This window comes from Etheostoma cragini, chromosome 24, assembly GCF_013103735.1.
Source record: "Etheostoma cragini isolate CJK2018 chromosome 24, CSU_Ecrag_1.0, whole genome shotgun sequence".
Lineage (NCBI taxonomy): Eukaryota > Metazoa > Chordata > Actinopteri > Perciformes > Percidae > Etheostoma > Etheostoma cragini.
The window spans coordinates 3,745,850-3,763,423 of NC_048430.1; the positions used below are offsets into that span (position 1 = coordinate 3,745,850).

General features: G+C 40.5%; 2 protein-coding genes and 1 long non-coding RNA gene across 3 annotated transcripts in view; 2 read left to right on the forward strand and 1 right to left on the reverse strand.

The window, feature by feature from the left end:
• The window catches only part of LOC117939644, a 23,011-nt gene extending 9,058 nt beyond the window's left edge, over positions 1-13,953 (forward strand). The window contains exon 3 of the long non-coding RNA XR_004655639.1: positions 13,644-13,953. This is a non-coding gene — a long non-coding RNA (uncharacterized LOC117939644). The remainder of the gene's footprint in view (positions 1-13,643) is intronic.
• Positions 139-4,023, reverse strand: clic5a (chloride intracellular channel 5a). The gene is made up of 6 exons (XM_034865113.1): positions 3,788-4,023; positions 1,723-1,832; positions 1,077-1,202; positions 886-992; positions 610-791; positions 139-518 (listed from the first exon to the last, which is right to left on the reverse strand). Exons 1-6 carry the CDS (start codon positions 3,842-3,844, stop codon positions 354-356), a joined length of 747 nt encoding a protein of 248 aa, XP_034721004.1. The 5' UTR covers positions 3,845-4,023; the 3' UTR covers positions 139-353.
• On the forward strand, positions 7,950-13,455 carry enpp4 (ectonucleotide pyrophosphatase/phosphodiesterase 4). The gene is made up of 8 exons (XM_034865109.1): positions 7,950-8,168; positions 10,166-10,403; positions 10,689-10,988; positions 11,190-11,294; positions 11,776-11,974; positions 12,120-12,290; positions 12,409-12,678; positions 13,121-13,455. The coding sequence occupies exons 2-8, from the start codon at positions 10,167-10,169 to the stop codon at positions 13,222-13,224; spliced, it is 1,386 nt and encodes a 461-aa protein (XP_034721000.1). The 5' UTR covers positions 7,950-8,168; position 10,166; the 3' UTR covers positions 13,225-13,455.
• Positions 13,954-17,574: the final 3,621 nt, after the last annotated feature.

The window sequence follows — 17,574 nt, forward strand, 5'->3', positions numbered from 1 at the left end:
GGGGGGGGGGGGTTACAGTTAATTGCAAACTTTTTTTCTTATTAAAAATGAATGGTTATTAATGGTCCAAGAATCATAATTTGATTAAGAATTATCAGCACAATAATCCCCATATCCAATCAATTTCAGCCTTAGTTCTGCTCAGAGGCATAAGACTTAAAAAAAAAAAGACAAATTATTCATCTTTTCTTTGAGACACCACATCACTGTACTACATTCAACCACATTTCAGCACATTAGTGTTAAAAAATGGCTTGTAAAGAGTGAATGCTGTGTGTCAGAAGTATGATTTAGTAGATTTTCTAAAAGGAGATAAAGGTAGGCCTACAACAGTGACTGTGTTAGTGATGCATTCACTTTGCCAACCTCTTAGCAACGTCCTGATAGGCTAACTCGATTTCCACATCGGCTGCGCACGTGTTGGTGAACTCATCTCGGTTGTAGGCGTTGCCAAGGTAACGCCACACCCCTTTGAATTCAGACGGAATGTCATAGTTCCGGTATTTCTTCGCCACCACCTGCAGAAAACCAGAAAATCATTGTAACAGTGCTGTCAAGACACAATTCAAACTCAAATGAGCTGAACCAAACCAATCCAAAGCAGGTCACCTTGACAACATGAAGTTTGGGCAGAAGGTTGCAGTCAGCCAGCGTCAGTTCGTCTCCGTCCAGGTATTTGCGTTTGGATTCTCCCCCGCCCCTGTGGTGTCCCGCCTGGACCTCGTCAGGTAGTGCACTCATCAGATACTCATCCAGCTTGGCCAGGGACTTGTTTAGACTCTGCTCTAAAGCTGCAACACACACATAAAACACAGATCCAGGTGAACAGGTCATCAAAGTTGATCTTGATTACAATAGATTTATGCCTGCGTACAGCTTGCTTACCTCGATTTTTATCCGGTCTTGTGTTTTTGACGTAAGCGGAGAACTTGGCAAATATGTCATTTCCTGCTGTGTTTGATTCCCGATTCTTTGCTACAAGTTTGGGATACCTATGAAACAGGAACATGGTGTAAATAGGATGTGAGTCCCTATTTCCTTTATCCTGCGTGTATTTATCATTGCGAGAGGCCTACTTTGGTGGAGCCAGCATCTCCTCCAGGTACTCCTCCACTTTGTTCACATCAGTGAGAACTTCCCCCTGGAAGGTGAGGAAGGGCGGGTGTGTCCCTGGGGCCAGGTTGTGCAGGTCTGCTGGTTTTCTAATCAGAGTGGAATCATTTTTACAACCTTAGGTAAATCTGTAATGAACTGCTATTTCAATATTATATTACACCTAACAGCTTTCTTCGTGTGTTCAGCCATGGTTGCTGCCAACACTGGGCCTCATTCCCCAACAACAATTACTCTTTTAAGTGAAGGGTTTTTCAAGTCTGACCCTTTGAGATTTTGTTCATTACCTTTAGGTATTTGTCAAACAGCACTTTGGGTCAGAGCATAATTAAATTCACCTCTGCTTAATAAAAACAGTGAGTTATGGGATGTTGTGTTTAATGACCCATGCAATACTTTGAGCTGCTCCAGCATACGGTGGCGATGGCACAGTGGATATGATACATGCCTTTGGTGTGAGAGACCAGTGTTCAATTCCCACTATGCTACATAAACCAATGTTGTACTGTAAGTAACAAATATTTTTGGGCCTTACAATGAAATTACACATAATGAGATTATTTTCTACTCCAATGCAAAGACAACATGTACATATGATATAATTGTTACCTCTTAAGGTCAACTGTGGTGACATTGAAGACTACACCCTTCAGCCAGAGGATCATAAAGAGGCGCTGAGAGAAGGGACAGTTTCCGATGCTCTCCCCATCACTCCCAGCCTGTAAACACACACACACACACACACACACAAACTTTATAAGACACTAATAGGCTACTGCCATAGAAATGGAGACAAACATAAACTGCCTCATGCAGGCCCACGCTCATTCACAAACACCGACAGGGATACCCACACAAACCGTGTTCTGACACTGGTTCACACACAGATGCACAACACACACACCACTGACAAATCACACACATTAGAGAAGAAGAATCAGTGCCTTTTAGTTTGAAGTGGTGGGTTTGAGTTGGGTCTGTGTATGTGTACACACATTTATAATTGACATTTGATCACTAGTATTAATATGTGCATTTGTGTGTGTGTGTGTGTGTGCCCATTGCCAACGCACAAAGGTGCAATAGGACACTGTAATGTAATGAGACACTGAGTCCAACATAAATAATCCACACTGCTTCCATTAGCCGCCTCACTGCCTGTGTGGGCGTGCGTGTCCTACTGTACAATACCGTAGCAGTGTATTAGCTCTAGAAATCAAAAAGCAACTGTCCCGTCAATCAAGAAAAGACACACACTTGCACTGAACTTTAAACATACACGTGATCCACTTTTCTCAACCTTGTTTAGACACTGACACTGACATTTCTGAAGAAACAAGTCCAGTCATCCAATCTTACATTTTTCTGTTTTATACAGAAAACACAATTACTAGAAATCAAGGAAATGACTGGAAGCACAGGGAAACAGCTAGCCTGGTCCGTTCCAAAAGTCTCTGCAGGTACATCAATGGAAACATCTACGCTCATATTTCACACTCTGGGTTTATATGGATTAAGCAAACAACATATAACTTGTTAATTAGTGCTGGCTCTAGAGGTGATGGTAGGCAGATTGTGTTAGCTTCAGTAGATGTCTCTCTAAATCTTTATGCTAAGAATAGATTAGATTAGATTGTACTTTATTCATCCCACAGTGGGGACATTCTCTCATTACAGCAGCATTTTGTACAATAAAAGCAAAACAACATAAAAGTAAACACACAAACAAACAGGCAAACAACAGACAATGAGCAGAAGGTATGGCTGAATGTAAAATGGCGTCAAATGAAGGTATTGTAAAGTGCGGTTGCCATAGTTCAGAAAACAATATTGCAGTGTAAGTGAGTGACGTTAAAATTAAACTGAATATGTGATTAAAGTAATATAGCAAAGGTGGGTAACCATAATATAAATTATATTTACCTGTGGCCATAAATAATATGTAAAATTAATAAGTAAGTACTTGTTCAAGCTAGTGATCGTACATGTGAGGTATCAGTCTCCTCATCTAGCGCTCTGCAAAAATAATTTGTTCCTATAAACATTTAACTGATTATTCATTATAAATATGTTGGTCACTTGCCTTACAAGTAGGCAAGCATGTAAAAGAGTGCACATACAGTGGACTCAGCGGGCTGTCACACTCCCATCCTTAACACAATATAGACTGGCAATGTTCCCTAAATGACGATAAAAGAGCAATACATCTAGATGGTGTTTGTTCAGCAAAGGGACATGCTAAAACCTGTGCACACTGTAGATACACACAAGAATACGTACACATTCATACCAAACACATATTTTATCATAACTTCAGATCATTTAATACTGAAAGGACCCCAGTAATAATTCATTGGGAAAGAGAAAGCGAGAGATTGTCTATGCACGTGGGTGTCAGGTTAACACATGGAAAATCAGCACACAACAACAACATGGCATGCACGCACGTAAAGGAGCCAGCCCCAACACTCACACACACACTAACACACTTTACATATTCTAAAGTGAGCGTCTGCAGTTTAAATTTGACTTGACCTCAGCAACAACAAAACGCTGTCACAGGCAGAATGCAAGGTAAGATGGTAAAGTGAGTTTAGAAATGTAGTTTAGAGGTGAGAAGAAAACTGATCTGGTGTCAGCTTGTGATCTATACAGCAAAACACACATACCACACCTTGACAAATAGCTCAATATCAGGGTCCTTGTCCTCCTCGGCTGCAGTGTCCGTCATGGTCAAGAAAAACACGCTTTGCTTATGTGTTTTGCTTCTACAAATGTGTAGATGTGTTTGTCTGTGTGTATGTGTGTGTGTTTGCAGTGTCAGTTTACAGCAGATTCTACTCCTGGTCCATGTGGGGAAGTCCGCTTGGTCCCATAGACGCTCATTAGAGTGTCAGCTGAGGACGGGAGAGAGTGTGTGTGTGTGTGTTTGTGTGTGAGGGGTTAAGTTTGTACCCAAGGCCTCAGCAGTGGGCTGTGACGGTGTCGGGCAAAAATAACCCCCTTGGGAGAGGAGGGGTGTCACGAAAACCATTAATATGGTAAAGGTAGGGGGAGTGCAGAGCAAGTCACCCAAGGGTGCCCTGCCCCTCTCTCCTCTTACAGCTCTGATTGACAACACAACCGGGTGACTTTGAATCATCGAGAGTCATCGTCTCCTTCTCAGACTCATCAGCACCGATGGGTCCCATGCTGGGGCTGGGTCTAAAGACTAAACCCGTTCCTTTATTATGGGGAACATGAGCACTGTAGTTTATTTTGACTTGATCCACATACACACCATAGGCCTACTGCTGCTGTAAATAGTTACTATAGCGCCAAATATATGCTTATTGTATATGATATTATTTCATGGCTGAAAAGGGTCCCTAACAAACTCACTACACTTCCATTCTCTTTGGTTGTTGTTTGCTGAAAACTACAGTACCCAGCTGATCAAGGAAAATATTGAGCATAGAGAATTGTGACTAATTTTAAAGGGAAAATTGTATTGCTCAGATAATAAAGAATGAAATGTCAGTACCCTTTCTAATGAAATCAACATTTAAAAAGGGTTAAGGCGCTGTAATTATTGACTTTGTAATAGTCAATAAATAATTTACAAATATCTTTGTAATAACATTTAGGTTGTTATTGGAAATCCTTCTCCAACCTCACATTTCCTCACACTAGGTCTTTAATAATAATAACAATAACAATTATTATTATATCTAATTAGGAAATCTAAAAGTTTTTGTCATTTTCTGCTAAAGTAAATCTTATAAATGTTGATAAACCATTTTTAAAAGATTGTTACAGTAATCCACCATGTCTGTAGTTGTAAATGTTAATAAAGTTGTTTTAAAGGGACTTAGATCCAGATGCCCTGCCCTTTTCCAGAAGTGATAGAGAAGTCTATAGGAGGGGTCTAATGAGATAGTAAGTAACTTTTTGTTGATTATGTTAGTTCTGCTGGATTTGTCTCTATACTGAATATGTAAGATACTGCGTATTTAAAGCTAGACTCCAATGTTAACACAATGCTAACACTTCAACAACACATTTGTGGTAGTTAGATTGAAATAGTTTGGAACTGCTGTGCTTTGTGCGGCCAACAGAAGACATCAGTAACTCTCATTCTACTGCAATGACCTCAGCGTGAGATTGCTATAATTTATGCAGCTGTAGTTTCAAAGTGTCAAATTTATGACGGTATACTTAAGTGCAACTGGAGTTTAGCGTGGAATGTACCGATTATGTAATAAATTCATCTAGAGTGTGAGTGTTTGGGTGTGGAGGTACAATGTTCAGCATGGATACATAAATAAATAGATACAGGTAGATAGATAGATAGATACATAGATAGCCCACCAATCAACACACTTAGCTACACACACACACACACAAACACACACACACACACACACACACACACACACACAAATTCATAAAGCCAACCGACAGCAACCATCCACAGCTATCCTGGCACTGAGTCAGAACATTCTTGTAAGTTCAACTGGACTTATATTTAGAACAAGAGAGAAACACACACACACTCTCACACACACACACACACACACACACACACACAGAGAAATGACTCAACATCATGCCCTATGAAATATGAATAGACGGTGGCGTGAATGAACAACACATGGAAGTATGAGGGCCCAAACAATAGCACATTAAGTACAACAATGTCCAACTCTGGATGTATCACATTCCTGTGCACACTATGACACACATGCTGTATGACACACACACACTTTAGGACATACTAAGTGACCTTGTTCCTAAGCAACTGACATGAATGTGATTATGACTGAGCTTTATGAGGCCTACAACTTAGTTCAAAGAAAAGTTGTTTGTTTGAGGATGCAACCTGCACCTCTTTGTGCCCACACACACACCATGAAGTGTCACAGAGGTAACGCTGAACTACATTTGGAAATCCCCTAACGTGGTAAATCCCCTACCTTCACAAAAAGTTGTACTGTAGGGCCATCCTTATCAGGCTCTGGCTTCTCCGTCGGTTCCTGCTTCTCAGAGGCTGATGAAGATGATGATGACGAAGATGAGGACCTACGTGATGAGTTCCCCCTGTCCGCCTCGGCCTGTGGAGACCCCCTCTCCGAATTCAGTTCTTTGTTGCTCTCCTCCACCATTGTCATCACCTCTTCCTCTTTCTCCTCCACTTTATTCAAGTCCTCAATCTCCCCTTTCTTGTCACCTTTGGCGTGTGAGGAAGATGAAGAAGATGAGGAAGATGAGGAGGAGGAGGAAGAAGAGGAGGAACTGCCTCTCCTCTCCTCCGTGGGATGGCGAGGTGGTGGGAGAGAAGGGGGAGTTGCTACTCGTCGAGTCCCAGTGTTCTCGTACTCTGCTGTCAGGTCTGAGGGCTCGGCGTACGGCGTCTCACACGTCAGGTCATATTCACCTGATGACTGGTTCTCGTAGGTGGAATCGGGGTTCTCGTACACAGGTTCCATTCTGCCTGAAGAGGTCAAACAGAGACCTGAGTGGTTGAGCGTGTCAAGGTGTTCAGCAGAGTGACTGTGGTGCCAAACGTTCCTACCTTATCAAAAAGCACCCCAGGACTTTGGACGGGAAGGCAGAAATCATTGAGAAAAGGACAGTGGTGATCCTTAAAGGAGAACACAACCCGAATAGACATGGCATCAGGGGTGGGAGAAGTCAGATCCTGAAGAAAAAGTACTAATACCACACTGTAAAAATACTCAGTTACAAGTAAAAGTCCCGCATTGAAAATATTACTTAAGTAAAAGTATGTAAGTAGCTTCAGGAAAAATGTACTTAAAGTATTACAAGTAAAAGTACTCAAAGCAACTGGAAATGATCCAAACAGGTTTAATCGTCCCAACATTTGAGCTGGAGCCCCTTCCTGTCCAGTGGAAACCACAACTATCAAGCTTTGTTGATTTTGAGTTGTTGTGATCAAATGAAATATATAGTGTTCCTCCTCCTTCTTCTTAAGCTAAATTCTCTATTTTAACTCTTCTGGATCCGCTGGAAAATGGGTCGTCACAAGGCTGAGAACAGGGCTGTTTTTCTCAGCTCATGAAAAGTTTACTTTTTAGAGTTATGTGATCTTACAGTACAGCAATGCTACAAACATCTGATGATCTTATAGAACATGATGCATTTGCTGTAGATTAACCCACCCAACAGTATATTCGTTAGCAATAAATATCTACAGCAGTAAAATGCAACACAGAAATTAATGAAGCAGTACAAAAGCATTATATTTAATAGTGAAACACTGTGACGGGGAATATTATTCTGTACAATATATACTTTTACTTTTTATACTCTGAGTAGTATTTGGCTGACAATAGCATACGCTTACTTTTACTTTCCCTAAGTAAGGTTTTGAATGCAGGACTTTTAAATGCAGGACTTTTACTTGTATTGGAGTATTTTTTCTTGTAAAGGATCTGAATACTTTATCCATCACTATAATACTATATGGATTTCCTTTTTTTTTTTTTTACTAAAGTAGGCAAGCTATGATGTTGCATTTACTGTAACCACATGGTGCATCCAACACACACGTCTGTCCATGGTCCCTCCCTCCAAAATGAGAACGATGATTTGCTGCTTGAACTGCCAATTAAGTCAAGGCGTCCATCAATTGTTACCTCAAGGTTGTGATAACAAGACCAGAGGTGCGCCGTTTTCACGTCAAAACAAAGGTTTTCCGTTTTCAAAACTCGTAAAAAAATGTGTATGTGTCATTGGGTTTGGATTTACTAATAGTTAAATCTGAATTGATATTTATTTAAAAAAAATCGTAACTGAAGAAGACAAAAACGTCATTATTTTGTATTATGGTGTGTGGCATTTCAAAGAATGATTTATTTTGAAATGTGCAACCGGAACTTCATGGAAATACTCTTAGCTAGCTCGACATCCTCACGGTCTCAACGTCTGTGAATTTTGAAGTAGATTTTGAGGAAGTCGAGTGATGATGATAATGTTGCTTCAAAAATAGACTGAAAAGGAAAGAAATTCAACGATACTGTCTGGAGGAACACTATCTGCCAGGTCTGTACCAGGTAACTTAATTTAACAGACTGTTAGCAACAATTTCACGCTGTAACATTAACGTTAGTAACCTAGCTAATACTTTGCGGACAGCTCACGCTCCTCTGCTAATATTGAAAATACGAAAAAAGTAAATTTGTAAAAAAAATAATATGTAGCGCATTATAGCTAACGTAACTTCATTGTCATTCTTTGTTTGACTTCCGCATTGTCTTCAGTATTTATAAATGCAATTATTTTTGACATTTCTTTGGTATTTTCCGTCAAGAATGGCGACTTCGTGGTTGTGGTTATTTGACACATAACACGTCCACGGACAGTTGGGCAGATCAGGTTTTTCAGCTGGAAGTCAGTTAACTTTATGTTACATTTTATGAGAGTTAGAGACAGAGACAGTGGGAAAAAATACAGAAAAAGCTCCAGATATTGCTCTTAAGCAGTGCAAAAGAACAGGTTGCCTGAAGGAGGTGTGTAACTACAAACATAGAAATTAACATAATTTGTGTGTGTGTGTGTGTGTGTGTGTGTGTGTGTGTGTGTGTGTGTGTGTGTGTGTGTGTGTTTGAGAGAGAGAGAGAGAGAGAGTCTAATTTTGTAGCATTTACTTTAATTTCATGCATCTTTGAGATCTTTGCTTTCAGAATTACTTAACTCCCTGAATTCAATAAGTAAATAAGACAATGGGATTGAAGGAAGCAAGTGGAAAAGGAAGAGAGTGTTGAAAGAATTACAGTACAGGACAAATTGTAGGGGAATTTACAGTAAAATAACCTTTTTGCAGTCATGTAGGATTTTCACTATTACTTTCCATATTTTTGACTTGTTATTAAGATGCACATTTGTTTGGTATTCATGTAACTGTAACATGGGTACTGGGATGGATTGCCTGCTTCATGGAAATAGTGTTTTTATTCTCCCCTACTGAAGAGTCCTCGAAGAATGGAAGTTGACTGAGTTTTCTACCAGCTTCTAGCTGACCTCAGAGGATGTGTATGGAAATACATGTTTAGCGTTCTGTAAACATATTGTTATAGTCACAACAGTGTCTGTTTGTCTTGTGATTGGATGCATATGAAACAGGATGTTGTATGAGAAAACAGGCAGAGGAGGTTTACACTCTTTAAAAAACAACAACATTATGTATAATATTATAATATAGATCACAGTGGAAATTCATTATACCCAGTTCTTCCACCACTCGGATATAGTATTATCAGTTGACCCAGTTTTTGCCATTGTCCACACAGAAAGTCAATTGACCCCACAAACTCACAGAAACCTCCTTTTCCTATGACAGACGTTAAAGCAAGACATGACACGCACTAACAATCAGGGAATTAACCTATCACTCATACATCCATAGTGGATATGTTGTAATTTTCATTTTGCCTACTGGAGCAGGGTGATGTAAAACTCAAGCGCCAAAAAATATTTTTGGCATCACTTTCTCTCTATGTGCTTTTTTATGTGAGAATGATGATTGGCAAATGGTAGGAAAACGTTACATAGCCAGACAGTTGTTCTCAGTTCCCTTTTCCTTTTTTGTAGCTTTGCCCTGAAAATCTTGACTGATGGTTTGGACTGTTGCCTGGTGGCATTCAACCAAACCGCAGACAGCTAATGGCGTTTAGCCATGTGAAATTGAAAGTGCACTTTCCACAGCTGGGGTTATTTGGAAGGGCTGATTCAGTTACAGTTTTTTATTGTTTTTTCTCTTCAGAATTTGTTTAGTAAAGTGCTATCATTCAAAAGTTATAATGATCAAAGAGGTGATAATAAATGGACTGATCAAAAATGATACTTGCTAAACATCTGCATTTTGGTATTTTGATATCTGCATGGTATTGTTTGCGTTGTGAGCATGTTAGCATCCTGAGTAGCATTTGTCTCCAAGACTCAATGCACAGCTTTCATATAGCCACAAGCATGACTGTAGACTGTCATGTTTTAAGCGCACTATGTCTAGTCAAGTTGAATTGTAGAAAACTGTTTTTTATTTTTATTTCAGGATGTTACTTAAATTACTGCTGGGCTTCCTGTGGGGCGTCAGAGCTTTGGCCACAGAAAACAACACGGCTCAGCAGGGTCCTCCACCACTGCTGCTGGTGTCATTCGATGGTTTCCGAGCAGACTACGTGAAGAGGTTCCCCATGCCGAACCTGAAGCTCCTGTACAGTCAAGGGGTCCTGGTGGAGGAGCTCACCAACGTCTTCATCACCAAGACGTTTCCCAACCACTACAGCCTGGTAACCCTGCTGCTTGTGCTTTTTGTCTTGTCAAAGATGATCTGTCAAATAGCAGTATGTGATGCACATCCATCCAGTCTGATAATATCAACAAGGAATAATGCACTTAGCAGTCAAGTAAACATGAAAAGGCTGTTTAAACTGCTCGGCTCCAACTACATTTTACCAAACGGAAGCAATTAAGTCTCATAATATAGTAGATAATAGAATTAACGGTAATAAGCAGTATAGTAGCATCACAAAGAGTTCCAGTGATCCTAACTAGCCATTGTTTTTCCTCTCCAGGTAACAGGGCTGTACGCTGAGTCTCACGGTATTCTGTCCAATAACATGTACGACCCCATCAGCCATAAGAACTTCCACGTTGGCGATGGCAATGACACCGACCCGGCGTGGTGGAGTGAGGCGCAGCCCCTCTGGCTCACCGCGCTGGACTCAGGCTACAAGACGGCGGCCGTTATGTGGCCCGGCTCTACTGTGGCCATCCGCAACCGCACAGCGTCACACTTCCTTCCATACGACTCTCATGTTACATTCCAGCAGCGACTGAGGAACGTCACAAACTTTATGTTGGGAGACGAAAAGGTAGACAAGTTACTTTTAGTAATCTCAATGTGTAGTGTATTCTATGTCTTTTTAGTAACAGAGATATTTCACTGTATTTTACTCTGTCTCTGGACTAACTTACTTGTTTATGACACTTTATTGCACAAGCAATAACATTTGAGTCTGGAAGGATTAGTAGCCATTGTCTGACATCTGTACTATCCCCCCCGATTCCACCAGGAGAAAGGGGTGATGTTCGCAGCTCTCTACTGGGAAGAGCCAGATTGGTCAGGTCACATTTTTGGCCCGGACAACTTCACTGCCATGAGCGCTGTGCTGAAGGAGGTAAAGCAATCCGGTTATGCTTAAAATCTCAGAGCTCACTAGATCCTGACACAAAAGGTTCCTGAAATCTTCTGCTCTGAAGACTGGAAACCAGCAGTGTTTCCATTAGTCTCTCATGCGTATAATGTGCTTATGCTTTGGTCACTTGCCACAGAAAGAAAGGATCCAGTTAATTTATAGACTGTTTAACCTGAAGCTAGGTCATTTTCACCAGAAGTTTGTTTGGGTTGTTGTATTAAATGGCATTATTATTGATGGAAGCAGGAGGTTTTGGTAATATTCCCTTGGTGCAAGTAAGTCTTGCCTGACAGCTGTTTATTTTGATAAAGATGCAATAAATGTGTTAATTTGTGTCAAAAATGGCCTACGCTTGGCATAATCTAATGTCTCAGCACATTTGAGGGTTAATTAAATGTGGACACAACTCCTGTCACTTCCCATTTGCTTGATGTAACGGCCGTGTCACTTTGTATGGAATCAGGTTGACAACAACATAGGCCTGCTGATTTCCGAGCTGAAGCGGACCGGCCTCTGGGGTCGCGTCAACATCCTGGTAACCAGTGACCACGGCATGGCTCAGTGCTCTGCCGAGCGGCTCATACAGCTGGATGACTGCCTTCACCGCGACAACTACACACTGGTGGACCTCTCACCTGTTGCAGCCCTCATCCCACATAAAGGTAGCCAGGTTTACTTCAGCTAACATGAGATAAAAGAGTCTACAGTCAAAAAGTACTCAGTCAAAATTTGAAACTCTATTCTCTAGGGGTTTTTTGTTAGGCCATTGCTCACACAAATGCCTATTTCTGTGCATGTGCGTTGCAGACCCAGAGGCCACCTTTGCCCTGCTGAATAAGTGCCACCCCAATATGACAGCCTATTTGAAATCAGCCATCCCTGATAGGCTGCACTACCGGAACAATGAGCGCATCCAGCCAATCATACTGATTGCTGACGAAGGGTGGACTATAGTGCAGCGAGGGAAGCTTCCAAGATGTACGTCTCTTAATTGTTTTCTCCATACTGTGATAGCCAGAGATTTGGTTAGCTACAAAGTCAACTGTAATCACCTCCACCCACTAGCTCTCATTCTCTCTCCTTCCTCCCCCCTCAGTGGGCGATCACGGCTACGACAACTCCCTTTCCAGCATGCACCCCTTCATGGCAGCGTCGGGGCCCAGCTTTCGCCAGGGTTATCGAATCGGCAGTTTACAGAGCGTGGACATTTACCCACTCATGTGCCACCTGCTGTCGGTGCCCCCGCAGGCCAACAACGGCACGCTGACCCAGGCTAGGTGCCTGCTGGCGGCTGAGACCTGCTGGGATACCCCTCTGGTGATTGGCCTGGTGGTGGGGGTCCTACTGGTACTCAGTGCAATCACAGGTAAGTCTGAATGTTTGCAACTGTATATGAATATGTGTTCGGTCCATGCAATAAATGCCCCAGAGGTTAGGTTAGACAGAGAATAGAAAGGGCGCCCAGGATAGACCCTCGGAGCACCTTGGGGTTTTCAGTAGGGATCAGCCTTTTCTGTTTTTTCAAAGCCAATACCAATTATCAGTAGTTATTGAAACCGATTTTTGGAAACGATATGCATACACAGAGAAAATAAAAATCTTTAATTCAAAATTAAGATTTTGGAATATTACGAACTCCAACACAAAACTTTTGTTTTAATGCTTAAAGCAATGATTTAATAAGTTAGAAACTTTCCACATAATTGAAAAATTAAGTCACACTCAGACGGAGTGAAAACAAAGCAAAGGGACAGACAGAGCTGTAGCGGAGCAAAAGTAGCCCACTTTCAGTACTTGTTCCTCTTCAGTTCTGTTCAGGTTGCTGAGCCGACGCCGCACGTCAGGCCCCCGGCCCTTCCAGAGGCTACAGGTTGACTACGACGACGACGACGACGACCCCCTGTTGGAGTAAACCAGTCCGTGCCGGGTGCTCCACATTAATCTGTGTCAACTGTTTATGCTCAGAGGTATTTTGCACTTTACTCACAGAGGCTGCTGCCCTAGCTTTCACGCTGGCCTGTGTGTGTGTGCTGTATGTGTGTTGCTTATGTGCACGTACACACAAGCAGCAGAAAAACCTGTTTTAAAACCTTTGAGGCCTACTGTCAAACGTCTATAAATAGTGAAAACTGTTGTTGTCACTGACTTGAACATGGGACGAAGAAACCAGTGGGAGGTTTTTTTGTTGAATGTAACTTGTTGTAAGGAAATATTTAAGACCATTTCAGATCAATAATTTTATTCTGGCAAATTTAAAGTTTAAAAAAGACTTTTGTTAAGATACTGACTTGAGAGATTTATTTTATATTTTTCTGCTGTTTTTGTCTTTAGTTTATTTTGTCTGTGTTCTATTTTTTGTGCTGTATTTGTTGTGTTACATTCTGTCAGAAGAGGGAGCCAGTAGCTCATTCAAGACTCATATGGATTTCACTGAGAGCTTGTGATTGTCTTCCTACTTCCTTCCCTTTGGTTTATTTGTTACACTGATACACGAGTCTTAAATAAACAATGCTTTAAAAGACCTTTTATTCATACTTGCATGCTGAAAAACTGAAATTTGACATCTGAACTGATACGTTTTTACTGTTGAATTATAGTAAGATCGGTAAAAATAATTATTAATGCTACAGTAAAGTGAAAAGGTGTTTTAAAGAGGATTATTTCTATGCAAATGATTCAGTAAGTGAAGGTGTGTAAGGTATCCCTTCTACAGCATGTGTATAAATGATACCAAAGACTACTATTAAGATGCACCAACTGCTCCAAGGAGATATTTAAGATACATTTCTTTACAGAACGATTGGTATCATAAAATTAAACGTGTGGGTGTGGTGTGGTGACACATCAATGAGCCACACTGTTGCACTGGGTGACATGTTCCTTCACTATAAGTAACATGGACACTGTAGTTTATATTGACTCTACCATACTCCGTCCTGCTGCCCCAAATACTCACTGGAGCACAAAGGCACCAATTGTGTATTCATCCACAGCTAAAAGTAGTTCCCAGCAAATGCACATTTCCTCCTTTTTGAGTAATGTTTGCTCAAAACTACAGTGCCCAGCTTTTTCAGGTAATTATTTCTTCTTTTTTTGAGAGTGATACAACCTGTTTTTAAGGTTAACATCTACAGTAGGAACCAATGGTCTCCAGGACAGGATAGGGATGGTCTTTTCATATCTAAAGCCTTATCTTTTAATGCAGTGCTGCATGCATGATTCCCTCTATATAGTGATATGAACTGTATATAGTGTTCATGCATCTATTCATGTGTGTGTGACTATGCATTTTGCTGCTGAAACATGGAGGAACAATTCCACATCCAGAAACATCATATTTATGTGTTTGTGATTTTTAAATACTGCATGTAAACTGCATCTTTGTACTACTGAATTTGTGTTTGATCCATAAAGTTACTGTTTTACATTTTCTAGTTTTGAGAGGTTTAAAATTGGCACAATGCAAATCCTCCTTGGCTTGTAGAGAGAGTCCTGGGGCTTTAATAACATTTTTGTTGAAATAAAGTTGTTTGAAAATCTGAGTTTTTATGTTGTTATTCAAAAGAAGTGTCCCCAGATGTAAAGGAAAAGCGACACACATTTGGAAAAATTAATTTATATTCCTTTATAATTTTTTTTTCTCCATTGCAGTCACAACATTACAATGTAATAAAATGGTAAATATATAAAATCAAACTCAATACTGACGCATATACATTTCTGTATTGTGTTCAAAACCAAATGAACTGTACATGTTTTCATTTATATGTTTTACATCATTTAAAATCTGTCATAATTTCTATGTAGTCATCTGTATTGTAAATCTCTGTCTCTTCACAGATAAATAGACTTTATTTTCAGAAGGTATTGTAACAAAAATAACACATTTCCTAACGCTGGCCGCGTAGAGCCATTGAAAATATCATTCAACTCTTCCCCAGAATACACTATTGTAGACACAGAATACAGACAAACAAGAGGTACACAATGTTTCGTCTTGTTTCTCCCGTTTCTTTTGTGGTGGGTCAGAAACATTCGGTGAGAATTTAGCAATCCCCCAAAGACCAGAAGATTCCTGAATGGTGTTGTTATGAAGGGACGCAGGAGCGGTTTGAACACGGTCGATGACAGCAGCCATCGTTTCTGCAGTGAAGACGGGAGATGTTAGCCAGACAGCCCGTTTTAGAACATTTTCTTCCTCGAGTTTGAAATATGTGCTTATGTATTGAACTGTTTGACAATGACATGTAGCTGGGCGCTGCAAATATGACCATCTTATCAACCTTATTAAAAATGTCCATTTTAACAAACACAACTACTAAATTGCTCTTTTATTTATTTTTCCTTAAAGGGTTGGTTTCCAAAAATGACAATATTAGACTTCTCACATATCTAGTGGTATCAAGCCAGGTAAATAGTTTTTATTTGTTGAGGTTTTCAGATATTTGTCTCTGAGATGTCTGCCTCCACCCGTTGGAAGCTAGAGACGGGTATCTTAGCTTAGCATAATAACTCGAAGTAGGGGGAAACGGCTAGCTTGGCTCTGTCCAAAGGTCTAACTTTGGCTAAGTTAGCTCTGTCCAACTTTTTAACCTTTGAACTATCTTTTATTTCAAGCTTCCACTCTTTGTGCTAAGGTAGGCTTACGGGCTGGTGGCTCCAGATTCATATTTACCAAACTGATTTGGTAGTGCTTAATATTCTTGAGCAGTCATCCGATTAGCATTTTTTAACAAAATATGAGGGGTCAAAATGTACATTTTTGTAAATAAAAGGATTTCTTCACTAATCATTGCTTGTAGTGATTGTCTTTCTATGCAGAACCATTAAAAACCTTTTATTTTTGGGTTTATCAGGAATGTGAGAGACAAATATGACGTTTGTCTAACGCTTGGTTGTGGCTGTCTGGCGAATCCTTCCCAAAACTTCATCCTGCCTACAGATCTAATATCAGTGTGCTTATACTCGAGGCAACACGATGGCACAGACTCTTACAAAAACAGTCTCAGTGAAGCCATATTTTTCTCCTCTCATCTTACATTCTGGATATTTATAAAGAACATTTACTATCAGTACATTTGTAAGAGCCATCTAACCAACTCATCGAACATAGATCCAACAGAGGAGGATTACCAGAAAAAGGTATTTACAATCAAAATGCCAACCACAAGAAAATAAAAAGGTACTTTTTGCACATCGAAATCTAGAGCTACTGTTATTTTTTTCCAAGCTTAAGAACACAGTAGAAAAGCATAACCCCGACAAAATAAAAGCTCATGGTACATCTTATAGATACATCTACATTAAGGTTTAGTTTGACCCTGCCCTGTGCTTAAAGTGTCTGCACCTGAGTCAAACCAATGAAATCCCTCCGACTTCAATTTAAATATTTGTTCCGAAAAAAGAAAAAAAAACTCTTTACTTCAATTTTAATTTGTTGGACTCAGATCTGGTAGAAACTGGTCTGAGATCAGAAGCAGCTTAGTGTCTGGACTCCAGTTCTATGAAACCATGATGAGTAATGATAATTTCACAGCTCTGGACCAAGTAAGTCAAACTTTGGCTAAAACAAGCATATGAAGCAATATCTGATACATACAGTACTCACACGCACACATGCACGCACGCACGCACGCACACACACACACACACACGCACACACACAGCCTAACCATAGGCCTCTTATGCTTTGCAGACCCTGATAGTGGAACATTTATGTGTTTATCCAAATAACAAAAAAGATAACTTTCTACTTTTCACAATCAGATCCACATTCCTTTGTTGGGAGGTTGTATCCATCCTGGTTATTCCCTAACGATGCATTACCCCCCCCCCCCCCCCCCCCCCCCCCCCCCCCCCCCCCCCCCCCCCCCCCCCCCACCCCGCCAGATTTGAACCAACAGAGAAACATGATAGAGAAAATGTAAATTAAGTCCATAGAAATGACATGCAAGACTAATAAATTATTAAACAAATGGTTTGAAAAAAGTTAGCATTGTTTTACATTAACACTGCGGTTTGGGCTTTCTTCACCTCTTGTTTGCAAACACAGAAAAAAAGGCAATGACATAAGAAGAAGCAACACATTAGAACAGTGATGTGGTATTTTCTTTTTCTAAAGGTTATCCAAGCCCAGAACCTTTCTGTCTGTAACCTTGCATAGCTGTGAATGTGTAGCCATACAATAATACTGACTGGATTTGTCTAACAGAGTGGGCCTGGCTAAGGCTGTGGGTTTTTTGGGTGAAGTAAGACATTTGTA

What these genes read in the sequence shown, in the direction of transcription:
- clic5a (XM_034865113.1), bottom strand. Translation starts at nt 3,844, where the DNA reads ATGACGGACACTGCAGCCGAGGAGGACAAGGACCCTGATATTGAGCTA. An exon ending in ATATTGAGCTATTTGTCAAG is followed by an intron (nt 1,833 to 3,787) that starts GTGTGGTATGTG and finishes GTGTGTTTACAG; the next exon opens with GCTGGGAGTGATGGGGAGAG. An exon ending in CCAAACTTCATGTTGTCAAG is followed by an intron (nt 519 to 609) that starts GTGACCTGCTTT and finishes GGTTTTCTGCAG; the next exon opens with GTGGTGGCGAAGAAATACCG.
- enpp4 (XM_034865109.1), top strand. Translation starts at nt 10,167, where the DNA reads ATGTTACTTAAATTACTGCTGGGCTTCCTGTGGGGCGTCAGAGCTTTG. An exon ending in TTCCCAACCACTACAGCCTG is followed by an intron (nt 10,404 to 10,688) that starts GTAACCCTGCTG and finishes TTTCCTCTCCAG; the next exon opens with GTAACAGGGCTGTACGCTGA. An exon ending in GGTACTCAGTGCAATCACAG is followed by an intron (nt 12,679 to 13,120) that starts GTAAGTCTGAAT and finishes GTTCCTCTTCAG; the next exon opens with TTCTGTTCAGGTTGCTGAGC.